The sequence below is a fragment of the Pelodiscus sinensis genome, chromosome 3 (assembly GCF_049634645.1).
Source record: "Pelodiscus sinensis isolate JC-2024 chromosome 3, ASM4963464v1, whole genome shotgun sequence".
NCBI classification, from domain to species: Eukaryota; Metazoa; Chordata; order Testudines; family Trionychidae; genus Pelodiscus; species Pelodiscus sinensis.
This window is the reverse complement of record NC_134713.1, coordinates 138,513,680-138,527,184: the sequence shown is the minus strand read 5'-3', so window position 1 is coordinate 138,527,184 and position 13,505 is coordinate 138,513,680. Positions and strand designations below refer to the sequence as shown.

Genomic DNA, 13,505 nt, shown 5'->3' with positions numbered 1-13,505 from the left:
TGGAGATGCTGTCTCAGGCTAGCCGAGGGCTGCGCTTAAAGGGTCCCGACCCCCACCCCGGACACACAGTTCTAAGGGGTGCCCCGCTTGCAAAGAAGTTCTGGCTTGGAGTGCCCTGAGTGCCCACACTGGGCACATCACACCACTCGGCCATCAGCCCGGCTGCACTTGCCGCAGGCTGCCATCTGGGGAGAGGAAGTAATTGGGGGGCTGCAGGAGAGCTTCCACCCCCAGAAGCCCGCAGAGCCAGCCCAGTCCTCCCCATCGGGGGCTCGTGCCCCATTCCTCCCTCACCTCCTTCCACTTACCCTTCCTTAGCCCCCCTTCTTATTGATGTACAAAATAAAGATAACGTTTCTTCCAACATTGACTCTGTCTTTATTGAAAAAAAACTGGGGGAGACTGGGAAAAGGAGGTGGGAGAGAGGAAGAGAAAGGCTGGGAGAGGGGAGGGCAACTAACATGATCAGGGGTTGGGAACAGGTCCCAGATGAAGAGAGGCTACAGAGACTGGGACTGTTCAGCTTAGAAAAGAGGAGACTGAGGGGGGATATGATAGAGGTCTATAAAAGCAAGAGTGGGGTGGAGAGGGTGCATACAGAAAAGTTCTCCATTAGTTCCCATAAAGAAGGACTAGAGGACACCAAAGGAAAGGAATGGGTAGCAGGCTTGAAACTAGTAAGAGAAAGTTGTTGTTCTTGACAAAGCAAATAGTTAACCTGTGGAACTCCTTGCTGCAGGAGGCTGTGAAGGCTACAACTAGAACAGAGTTTAAAGGGAAGTGAGATAAAGTGATGGAGGTTGGGTCCATGGAGTGGTATTAGCCAGGGGGTAGGAGTGGTGTCCCTGCCCAAAGTTTGTGGAAGGCTGGAGATGGATGGCACGAGACAAATGGCTTGGTCACTGTCTTCGGTCCATCCCCTCCAGGGTCCCTAGGGTTGGCCTCTGTCAGCAGACAGGCTACTGGGCTAGATGGACCTTTGGTCTGACCCAGTACGGCCATTGTAAGCTCAGGGCTCAGTGTCGGGGGTCTCAGTGGACCCCCTTGATTTTCATGCACACCTGGTCCTGGGTGGCCAGGCTGGCAGCTCTCCTGCCCTAGACGGCCACTTTCCTGTGCCTAGTGCGGAGATCGTGGACGAGGTCCACGATGTCCGCACTAGCCCAGGAAGGTGCCCGCCTCTTGCGGTCCAGGGCAAGCTCCCGGGAGCCGCCAGCCTGGTCCCGGCAAGAGGGGGTGGGCTGGGGGGCATCGGGTGGGTGGCTCTGTGCCGTGCCAGGTGCAGGGTCTGCTGGCTGGGTGCTGGCAGGCTTGCACCTGGCACGGGCACCGTAGCCAGCCCGTGCCCCTTTAAGGGGTCCGGGGCCGGGAGGGGGGCATAGAGTTTCCCTGGTGTTGGCCAGAGTGGCCACCAGGGAAACCTGGGGAGGGCTAGCCTCCCACTAGTTCGAACTAAAGGGCTACACAGCCCTTAGTTCGAACTAGCTAGTTCGAACTAGGCGTTAGTCCTCGTAAAATGAGGTTTTCCTAGTTCGAACTAAGCGCTCCGCTAGTTCGATTCAAATTCGAACTAGCGGAGCGCTAGTGTAGCACCTATTAAAGTTAGTTCGAACTAACGTCCGTTAGTTCGAACTAACTTTGTAGTGTAGACATACCCTGAGTGGCTACAAGGACTCACCAGGATTAGTCCCTACAGGCTGTTTAAGCACCTACAGTGCTTGCCTCTGAGTCACATTACACTCAACATGTTACTTGCACCCTAGAATATAGGGAAACAGAATAACCCCAATAATTACAGAAGGATTATGGCATAGAATTTTTAGAGCACCGACACTTACACACCATTTTAATCCTTCTCACCATAGTGCTTGCTCACTTTGCTACAAAATATTTTGGAAGAAACAGATGTTGAGTTAAATAAAAATCTATAAAGGTACACTTTATAGCTAAAATATTTAAATTCTGAATTGAGAGTTTGAACAGAGTACAAATGAAACAAATACTTAAGACTCAACTGTGAAACAGTATTTGAAATAAGTATCCAAAAAAGTACTGAAGAATTTTCCATTCCATTCGATGAGAGAAAATAAACCATTAAAGCCATTGAGTTATTTTCACAGGAACATAAAGGAGTGACGTGCCCAAATACAACTGAATTTAAATTGGACGTCAGTGTCTCACAGTCAGGATCTTTGAAGACATAGCACCTAACATAGCACCTAGAGATAACAGAAAATATATCTGGCTCTGTTCCTGCTAGAAAGGACAGAGGAAGCGACTTCACTTTTATCAAGAAGTGACTATTCACATTTTTTAATCTATTGTGGATTACTATCACACTTATGCGGAAAAATATTTCTGTCTCCTTACTTAAATAAGCACCCTAGCTTGCTAAAGAAGGAATTTTATCGTCCTGAGTGTATGTAATTAAAGTGCAGGGTGGAATGATGTCCATGAGAACGGGACACTTTATCAGGAGAGGGGTACTTGTTTCTAGGTATAAGTCAAGAGCAAAACATCAGGAAGATTTTCCTATGAAATCAATCTACCTCAGCTAGAAAATACTTATGCAATTCTTTCTGCACTCTATACCTCCTCCAGATTATATTCTTGTTGTTGCTTATTTAATGTGCAATTGTGACACAGAGACCCACTAGTATTCACTACTCTGTCAGCAACTGATCAAGTCAAACATACCACATCTAACACAGTTACGATATACACCTAAAAAGGTGGCATGCAAGATATTATTTAAAAACTAACAACTCACTGATTATTAATATGTAAGGTGTGCGAACAAAGAGTGTGCTAAAATTATGTTCTTAAAATGTGTTTGGCAAGCACTGCATAAACAGTCTGATTTAGAGTCTAGGTATGTAAAATCCCATTTAATCAGTTAAACGTTGGGTTAACCTAACATTTAACCAGTTAACTGGTTAACCAACTAAGCATGATTCAGGCTGGGGACTGCTCTAGCCCTCGCAGGGCTTGGGGCTACTTCCAGCTCCTGACTCCCAGCATCTGCCAATGCTGCCCTTCTCCACGGTGGACACAGGACAAAGGCCATTCTGTCTTCTGCCTGAGAAGCACCAGGGCCCGCCATGGACAGGGACTTCTCCGGACTAGAGCAGCCCCTATCCGCAGCAGGCCCCTTGCAGGGCTGGAGCAGTCCTTTGCCTGCGACAGGCAGGGAGCTAATCCAGGCCACACCAGTTACTGGTTAACCAAAACCAGTAAGCATCACCCTACCTTAGACAAAGGAATACATATCTGTTTGTCTGGCCAGACTGGATGTCAGGCAGAGGCAATTAAGATACATTACATATAAAGTAAACAAAACCCTCAAGCTAACAAGGAGGAGAGGTAACAATTCAACTGTCACCAGTGGGGACACATCAGTGATTAAAATCATTGTGAAATATGTGCATGAACACCATGAGGAATTATGAATACTCCCTGCTATTATGCTGTGAATTATGTAACCAAACACAGAAAGAAACACATTTTCTTTCAGACAGGAGAGAACGTAACCATCTACGAGGGCGCTAGGATCATTCTGCAAAACATAACTGGGTAACAGAAGCCAGGGTGTTGGCATGAGAGCTGTGACCCATAGCAGTGAAGGCACCCAAGATTGCAGAATAGGTGGTGACACAGCCCCTTACTTGCCTGGATGGAATGTGTCACAGCAATCACACATTCTGTTCAAAATGTTCATGTTTAGGGGATTTGCACCCAAGAGTGCTTTCTGAATTTCACAATGCATAACATTTAAAGCCAACAGCCAAGAAGTCCCACAGAGAAAACACTGGACTCATAGGGTGCATCTTCTGGAAAAACAATACTAGCGTCCACATAGCAATTGCGTTATTTCAAAAGAAAATCGAAATAACAGAGGGCTTTTTCCAACATTGGTAAACCTCATTCCACAAGGAATAACATCTCTTCCGAAAAAGCTATTACGGAAGAGGGTGCATGCTCTGTAAAGTCTGAGAAATTTGATTTGAATATGCTATTGATCACCCCCACATTGCTGTAGTGAGTGTAGTTCACAGCACAACGTAGCATCTGATTTGCAATGGAAGGAGGGCAAACTGCTTGATCCCTCAAAATATAGATAGAAAAATATAATTTAGAGTTTAACAGGTAAAGCCAGATCTGGGGCACAAAGACAATGGGGAAGAAAGTCTCACCTCATAGGAGTTGTGGGCAGTCTGTTTCCCCATAGAAAGAACAATGACAGAGTCAGTTATCATGTTTCTACTGATGGGAGAACTTATAATTCTCTCATCCCCACAACCATGGGACTGACTAATGAAAATGGCAGGCAGGTCAAAAAGGCATTCTAGCAGAAAGTAAATACAGGAACCAGGTTCCTTTCTCTCTCCATGGACTGATAAATATGTGAAAGCACATAATGGGCACTACTGTAAATAAACATGTAATAATAATACTGCAATTAAGGACCATTTTTCTGTCTGAAATGGAAAAAAAAACCTTTTATCCAAAAATATGTTAGCTAAGGTAGAAACAAATTATCCAATTTGAATAACCGAAAGGGAAGTGCTTAAAAGAAAAACCAAAGAACAGATTTAAAAGAACCAACTTGTAAATTAGTTCTGAGAGAAGAAAACATAGAGCTAATGGTAAAATGGAAAAGTTTAATGAGAGATTATTCATCCACCTAACCTCACAGGAATCCTTCCCTACTTCTTGGCAAGAACATGTTGGTGTTTTCTTTTCCCAACTACAACCCAACAACTCTGTCCCCACTTGCCCCCCAGCATTCATTAGTCCCACTCCATTAATGGACTCTAGAATTCCTCAAGGCACCAGTATTTTTATTAGGATATGCAACAATTACACTGGACACATTAAGGAACAGCTCAAATTAACACTCCATATCAGTGTGCTGTTTATAACATATTTGTAAAGGCTCTTCTGTCCATCCATTACTGCTATAATTATAAAGTGCTCTCATGCACTGTTTGAGGGATTCCAAGTACTGTAAACAGCAGGGAGTAATCTTTGGAATTTGCCAAGAAAAAAAAACTCTTTGTAATCATAAACAAAACAAAAGAAAGGGGAAACTTTACAACATTTCTTTGTCCCCAACAGACAGCAAGTTGCTAGTCACTACTAAATAGCATAGTTGAAAAATAACATGACCCAATGGAATGAGCATTAGGGTAGGAGCCAGGAACTCCTAATTCCAATTTCAGCTCTGCCAATCAGTTGTTGTGACTTGCCCAAGGCCACATTTAACCTCTCTCACTGTCTTCATTTTCCTACATGTAAACAAGACAGATGCTTTTCTAACTGCCTCAAAGGAATGTTGGAGAATTAATAAAATTATTATGTGTTTTAGGGATATTAAATTTAGATGAATAGGCTAATCAAATAGTCAATGCAATTTGCATTGACTATTCAATTAGTCGATAAGGGCACCTCTACCTTTGAAGTATATCAACAGCCCTAGGGCTTCATGAGACAACTGACCCCGGGCTCCATGTGGCGCTGCCACTTTGAAATGCCATGGGGAGTCCCGTGTCAGGTTCCATACGGCATTTCAAAGCGGCAGTGCCGCACAGAGCCCGGGGCCAGCAGGGGACTCCATCCGGCCCTGGGCTCCATATGGCACTGCCACTTTGAAGCACCTCCTCCTATTCCCCACCCTCTTGCTGCCTCTTTCTGATAGAGGCAGCAAAGAGGAGCAACTAGTCGACTAGTGTGTCGACTATGCTATAAGTTTTTGCTTATCAGATAGTCATTCACATCCCTAGTGTCTCTGCATAATGATTTGAAAATGCAACAAATACAGTACTAAGTGTTGCTATTAAATGAATTACAAAAACAAAGTTGACATTTAAAAATTTGATAATGCCTTATTATTGCACTTTTACTTGTTACAAACACTACAGCTAAGCCCATTTCACATGCTCACAACTTTCCAAAATATTTGTTTGTGCTCAATTTTTCCATGCGTGATCTGTATCTACGGGTGAATTGAGCAAAATCTCAGCTGGTCTGAAGTTATTTTCCCATTGTCAAATAGCTCTGAACACAGATACTGTTTTCTTTTGAAGTGGATCTTTACAATTTCATACGTCACAATAAACATGTGATTGCTGAGCAGCAGAGTCTTGCTAAGTCTGAAAACAATTTATATTAAAATAAAGTTTTAACACCAAAAAAAGTATTCTAGGAGAATATCATGTATTTAAGTTGGACATGGTGTACATTTACTCACAGGCATTGAACTGCAACACAGTTTTGTTACTTACAGGAATGCATAAACTCACCCTCTGAAGCAGGAACAAATTGTAAGATCAAGAAGCTCAACAGAGGTGGTGAAACTTGTAAATGTAATGTAACCCAGGCTATGCCTACACTGTTTGTTTTTTGCAGAAGAGGAAATGCAAACGAAGCACTCATTAGCAAATCTCACGGTCTCATTTGCATATTTTCTTCCAATCCTTTTTCCGGAAGAGGTTTTTGTGAAAAAAAAACCGCAGTGTATACTGGGCCATTTTTCGGAAAAAAACTCTTTTGTGCAAGATCCTGTAAATCTCATTTTTTGAGGAATCAGGGATCTTGCGCAAAAGTTGCGTTTTTGTTTTTTTTTAAGAAAAATTGGCCCCATCTGTACTGCGGGCTTTTTTTCCCACAAAAACCTCTTCCGGAAAAAGGATCAGAAGAGAATATGCAAATGAGAGCGTGAGCTTTGCTAATGAGTGCTTCATTTGCATTTCCTCTTCCACAAAAAACAAACAGTGTAGACATAGCCCTAGTGTGGTTCACTGTCCCATGTAATGGCACTTAGACCACTACAGCGAGAGATAAAAACAAGGGAGCTCTACAGCCTGAGTTAAGAGCCAGCTGGATTTACAGTTCAAATTGTAGTAGCTCCTACACTAAGCTCCAGAGGTTCCAGGTTCTAATCTGCCAGGTGGTGGTTATAGTAGCAAGCAGTGTAGCTCTCAACTATAGAGCTTATAAAAAACAGAACTAGAAAAACCCCCTCAGTCCATGACATGTATTTTGTATGTGATATTTTCCTAAGACTGCACATAAATAGCTCGAGTGCCACTGTTTGGGGAAAGAGGATATCAAGTACTGCAAATGAAACAGTTGTGTGGAGCACAGCAGCTGTTACTGTTAGAAGCAGGGTATCCTTTAGAGACTGCCACCTCCTGGAACAGGACGTATTACAGACCCAACCTCCTCTGCAGAGGCCTCTGTGTGTGGGAAGGTGTCTCCTACCAAATACAGCCATTCCAGTAGGGAACAAAAATTGATTGGGGCTCAAAAAACCTGCTAACTTGGGGGAGTCGTAATTATATGCGAAAAACACTGAGTTCTGCAAAATCCATGCTTTCTTTTCTGGATCTTATGGATATGAAGCTAATCTACCAAAACTAAGCTAACATAGTACAGGCAGTCCCCGGGTTACGTACAAGATAGGGACTGTAGGTTTGTTCTTAAGTTGAATTTGTATGTAAGTCGGAACTGGTACATATTGTAGGGGAAACTCTAGCCAAACATTTCTCCAGAGCTCAGTTTTATTCTCCCACACCTCACTTCCCTCAGTCCTTTATTCTCAAGCTGAGGTGTCTGCTGAGAAAAGCCGCTCCGCGTCTCCCTGGTCTGCTGGAGGGGAGCGCTAGCTTCGCGTCTCCCTGGTCTGCTGAGGGGAAGCAGCTAGTGTGGAGTTGCCTCACCCCGTTTGTAAGTAGGGATCCGATGTAAGTCGGATCCATGTAACCCGGGGACTGCCTGTACTATCAACCTGAGTCTTCTGGCACGCATCTCCAGCACCTGCGGTGCTATCCATAGCTTTGCCAAGTTCCAACCAAGTGAACACTATTTAGGCAATGCCTACACCATGGCGACTATACCAGCTTAGCTATGTCACCATATTTATGCCTGCGTAACACCACAGTAAAGACTGAGGGCAGGTCTACACTATGGACTAAAGTCAACCTAAGTTACGCAATTCCAGTTACATGAATAACTAAAATCTCTAAATTTACCTCAGGTGGCTCAATTACTGCAGCATGGATCCACTGACAGCAGAGACAGGCCTCAGTCTGTCTCATAAGAAGGGCTTTTTCCTTAAGTGTAGGAACACCACTCCCCAAACATTCACGCAGTATTCTTCCATTGACACAGATGCATATACACTGGGGGTTAGGTCAGCACAGCTATGAGGGTCAGAACTGCAGGTTTTTTTCATACTCCTGACCAACATAGCTCTGTCAACCCAACTTTTAAGTGTACCAAGCCAAACTCAGAAGACCCAGGTCAATGTCACTGTACTACATCTTGGGAAACTGAATAGCAGAAGAGACCCACTAACTCAACTGTCAGACAAGTTCCCTCCGATTTCAGTACTCCACTGGATCAAGAAGCTTAAGCTAAGTCAACTGGAGAGTTTCTCCCATCAATCCAGTGTGGCATAGACCCCATAATAAGTCAATATATGGTACGTCATCTCCAGCTACACAATTCACATAGTTGGAGTTGCACAACTTAGGTCAGCTTTAGCCTTTAGATCTGCCCAAATCCTGAAGATATTCACTGGTGTGGGGGAACAAAAATCAGAGACTAAAGTAAGGGGGAAGGATCAGAGAGAAAGGGAATGTTCTCCCTATTGATCTTCTGTGTGTTAGGTGTCTGGCAATTTTTTCAAGCCAAATGTGTAACACGGTGGGTGGAAAGATATGAGACTGTATGTGAATGGGTGCAAGTGAGAAGGTAGGTGGGTAGGAAAAGGGGAAAAACTGATTGTTAATAATGTTATGGCAACCAAAAGTGGGCTCAGTGCTTCAGTGAGGATGGGTTTCTTTTCTGGCAAAATTAGATCCCAATCCTACAATTGCAGTCATGTAAACCCCTGCTCAACTACAGAGAACAACTGACTTCAGTGAAATGTCACATGAGTACAGGAATCTGCCCCCACATGGTTCTGATCACGACTGCGACTTTTATGAAAAGCTTGGAAGTTAGGAAAGAGTAACAAGGAAGATAGAAGAAAAAGAACCAATGGCTGATTTGGAAACGTGAAATAAGCAGAAATTATAAGCGAGAAAACAGAACACAATTTATTATTTTAAATAGTTAGGAATACAGAAAGTGGAAATTGCTCAAAAAGAGGGACACTGTTGGTTGATGGAATTAAGAGAGAAGAATGGAATGAAGCCAGGATGAGAAAAGAAATATACAAATGAAAATATGAGGTAGTAATTTTTTAATGTATTGAAGATATTTGACTGTCAACATGTTGCAATTAAATACAGTGCACACAGTGAACACATGTTTTGTGACTTTTAATTGCACTAGCTTGGTGATGTGGATATTTTTACTCATGGCTTGTTATCAGGTATGTTTTTCAAGTCCTGTAATTAATCACACTGCATATATATGTAAGGAAACAGAAATATTTTAATCAAGCATTCAATCTATTACTTAAAATGTTTATTTAAACATGCAATTGTTGACAAGGCTGACACATTTTGGAGGATATGTCCGAAAGATTGCATTCAGTGGAAAGGGAAACCGTGTACTTTGCATGTTTTCTTTAATTACACATTCTATTATATATTTTTTAAAATTCTTAATAGATTTCTTCATACAGGTCAAAGATATATGACCTCACTGAGGTCAGAAAGCCATATTGCCTGCTATGTTGGAAAATCCCAAATAGGAAACCAAAAACAAACAAAAAACTGCTGATTGCTAAATTGGCTAATGTCATATACCTTTGACCTCTATGAAGAAATGTACTAAGAATTTAAAAAATATAATAGAATGTGTAGTTAAATAAAACACACAAAGTACACAATTTCCCTTCTCAATTTCCTTTCCACTGAATTGGAAGCTACTGCAAGGATTTAGGCTCTCCGCGTTGTCTGTCTGTCTTATTTTCTGGCTACCTGCCAGAAACCAGGCCATCCACCAGGGGAGACTGAATCCTTGCAGTAGCTCCCAATTCTTCCCAAGACCCATTGTAACAATACATCTGCTTAGAAGTTTGCTGCCACCACTGAATTCTGCCCCCCTCAGCAAGAGATAATAATGGTGAACCAGACAATTATGTTATGCAATTTTTTCCTGCAGATATGCAAGGGAGAATGCCTTAGACCACACAGCCATTCTCAAACCCCACCCTTCCCCCAGTGTACTCCACCACTCCTCTGCAGAGCTTGACCCTGTGGTTCTCACATGGGTCTCTGGAGCCAGGAGGGTGTATGCTGCAGAATCATTACTTCCCACTTCTGCATGTTTGGGGACTTCTCCACCCTATTCAGGTCCCAAGTCCCCTCCTCTCTTAAATGTCACAACACATGAACAGCAAAGGGTATTTCATCACACTCTGATGAAACTAAACTAACACATCTGAATGATGTGCGTCCAGTCCCCAACTCACATCTCAAAAAAATTCATTTCTGGACAGAATCAACTTGAAACAAGCTCATTCTTTAAGAAAGTTGTGAGGGCCAAGAAACAGGGCTTTAGAATGGAATGAAAACCCAAGGTCAAGATTACAGTATTGCTACCTTCTCACAAGTGTATAAACATTTAAAACCCAAATAAAACTTTGAGAGAGAAGCAAATGGACTAGCTAAACAATATACATCAGTTTAATGAGCTTTTTAGTATCTGTCTAATAAAAATAATCCATAGGCCTTGGATTTCCCTGCACACCCTCACCGTTTAGCACAGAGTATTTCCTGCTGATGAATGATTGTCTGGGGTTAATAGCCTGCAGCTACATCTTGGGCTATCCACTCCCCTCCCAGCTAGCCAGAAACCCCAGTTACCCCAGGAGTTACTTACGTTTTGTGCACCTCTGGAAGCCAGGAGCTTTGCTCCAGCCTTGACAGCACTGCCCTCCACAGACATTCACCCTGCAATAAAGAAAAGGACACAATCCAACACGGACCTGGCTGGGGTACCCGTGCCCAGGTGTAGGGCTGTAATTCCACCGGGTTCTGAGCTGGACGCGTCGGGACAGGGGGAGCAGAAAAGGCGGGAATAACGAAAAGAGCCTGATAACCAGCGCTCACCAAACTCCTGCTGCTGCCTAGTATAATGTTTGTCAGGGGTTGGCAGGAAACAGAGTTTAAAGCCCCCTAATGTGAAAGATACAATAGCTCTACCTCATCCCAGAAGTTGGCTGTTTTCAATACCGCCGCTAATGGGGTCTCTCCTACCCTCTCATAGGGAATGGGGTTGGATATTGCTGGGGCCACCACAAGCTCGCTCCTTGCACATGACTTGAAGCACCGCCCCCGCCCAGCTGCAGAGGCATGTGAGAGAGATTCCCGGTTTCGGAGGTGGTGGCATTGCTTGAGGCTTTCCCCCAAACAACCCTCCCCGCTCACACGGACACGCGCGCACATCCCACGGTACAAGGAGAACACCCCCTAAAAATAAAGATCCTTCCGGGACCGACGCCAGCCCCACCACACTCAGGTGCGGGCGAGAAGACAAAGCCCAGCAGCGCTTTACCGGGCAGAGTTTTCCCGAGCCGCTGCAGCAGCGCTGGCCCAGAGGATGTTGTGGGACTCGTGGCACGAAAGGACTTCGGGAGCCTCCCAGTGTCCCCGCCACCAGCCCCACCTCAACAGGGATAAATCAATGCCCCGCTCCCAGCGACCCCTCTACAGCGGGCACCTTGCTCGCGAGTGGGGGCGCAGGTTCTTGGTGCTGAGGAACGGGATCCCCCCCCCGCGAGCGATCGCAAAAGCCCCTGCCCGCCCCTCTGGCACGGCGGGTGGGAGGTCCGCGGCACGCGTTTGCACTGCAACTTCATTAACGGCGCAGCCCGCGATGGGACCCCTCCCAGGCTTCTAGAGCGAGAGGTGGCCCGGAGGGGAGGGGAGCTCGCCTTACCCCTGCAGCGGGTGCTTCGGGTGACCCTGCGGGCTGGCGCGGCTGCTGTTGCTGCGGGTCTCCTGTTGTTGCAACTTGGCGCGCTGAAGCAGCCGGGTTGGTTTGGCGAAGGGGGCTGCGGGGCCACCGGGCTTGTGCTGGAGCTGCACGCTGGAGCCCAAGCGGAGCTGCATGCTGGGACTTCCCGCTTTGCTCATCCTGCGAGTCCGCTCTAGGGCGCTGGTACTGCTGCTGCTGTACTGGGCATTGAGCTCGACGTTAAAAGTGTGTTGTTGCTGCCTCCCGAGAGGAGCCGAGTTCTGCAGCCGGCTGCTGGAGGCGCCAGCCTGGCCGGGGTGCAGGACGTATGTGATTCTCCTCAGCCTGCTCTTTTCAGCGGCATCGAGCACTGGTGACAAAAATACACATGCACAAAGCAACAAGCCCCACCTGATCCAAGCCATTTCCATAGCAAAAGCCCCTGCAGCCAGCAAACTCCACACAGCTCCCGATGCAAGGATTTCCTCTCCTCCCAAGTTTGTGTGTGTGTGCAACTCACTTTGCCTGAGAGAGCAAGCCGCACCGCCCCCGGGGTGCTGCCGCTTCCACTCGCCTTTTCCTTTTCCTAAAAGAATAAGTTCCCCCCTTTCACACCCAAAAAAGTTAGGAAATTTCAGTAAACAAGTTGTCTCGTGGAGCAGGAAAACATTGTTAGAGGAGAGGAAGGTCTGGGCAAGATCCGAGCAGCAGCAAAGGGGGAGGAACAACAGCAATGGAAGGGGAGTTCTCAATAAAGAGCAGATGTTTAGGTTGCTAGAGCTGCCAGTGGTCTCTCGGTGTGTAAGAAATATTCTTTAAGCCAGATAGGGCTCAAAGACTCTTTTTAAAGTTTCTCTGTGCGCGAGAGGGAATATGTAGCTGCCCTGAGTGTCAGAGCTGAACAGCCAATCTCGGGCAGACATGACGTCAGGCAGCAAATCCTAATTGGGAAAACCATAAAATGGGGCTGAGACTTCAGTCACAATATACTTAAAATACAGTTTCTGCAGATCTAGAGAGCCACAGCTAGGGGCTTTCTGCCTCCCCACTTTTATAAGAAAGGGACAGAGAACACAATGGAGTCATTGAGGGATCTTTTACTTCTTGCATTTTACTAGTTAAGAGAGGGTTGATATTGTGTTTATAAAGTTGTTTTCCTACACAAGAATGCCCCTGTAACTATATGTACACACACTAGCTAAACAGTGGCATAGAAACTGTTTGTTGAACATATAAGATGGCATAACCTGATGCAGATGCATTCACTTATAATGTACAACTCAGATGTGTATTCTTAATGCCTCCATCACACCTCAAAAGTAGTATTTATTTACTCATTTTAAAATATTTTTACTCCGCATCACTATTTAAAATATTTGCCAGTGAATGTCATCATGTTACTTTGTTGAAAAAGAAGTAACCATATCACAAGGTGAATATTATTGAGTAAATTATTACTTTAAATATTGGTTTGCTAAGAGTTTGAATTTGAATTATCCAACTGATCTTTATAAAATAACATATGCATTGGAGGTTAAATTAGGGAATATGATGAAACACACTCCAACTAGGCTTCATGTATGAGTAAA

The 13,505-nt window shown here is 44.7% G+C and overlaps 1 protein-coding gene across 7 annotated transcripts in view; it reads right to left on the bottom strand.

The window, feature by feature from the left end:
• The window catches only part of LTBP1 (latent transforming growth factor beta binding protein 1), a 321,387-nt gene extending 308,594 nt beyond the window's left edge, over positions 1-12,793 (bottom strand). For 4 of the 7 annotated variants that reach the window (XM_075924974.1, XM_075924975.1, XM_075924976.1 and 1 more), the window contains exons 1-2: positions 11,899-12,791; positions 10,840-10,910 (exon numbers count right to left, since the gene is read on the bottom strand). In XM_075924974.1, coding sequence (XP_075781089.1) covers positions 10,840-10,910; positions 11,899-12,347 — 520 coding nt within the window. In that variant the 5' untranslated portion in view covers positions 12,348-12,791. Of the gene's footprint in view, positions 1-10,839; positions 10,911-11,162; positions 11,188-11,898 lie in introns of those variants that run through there. The other 3 variants (XM_075924972.1, XM_075924973.1, XM_075924978.1) reach the window with 3 other exon arrangements.
• Positions 12,794-13,505: the final 712 nt, after the last annotated feature.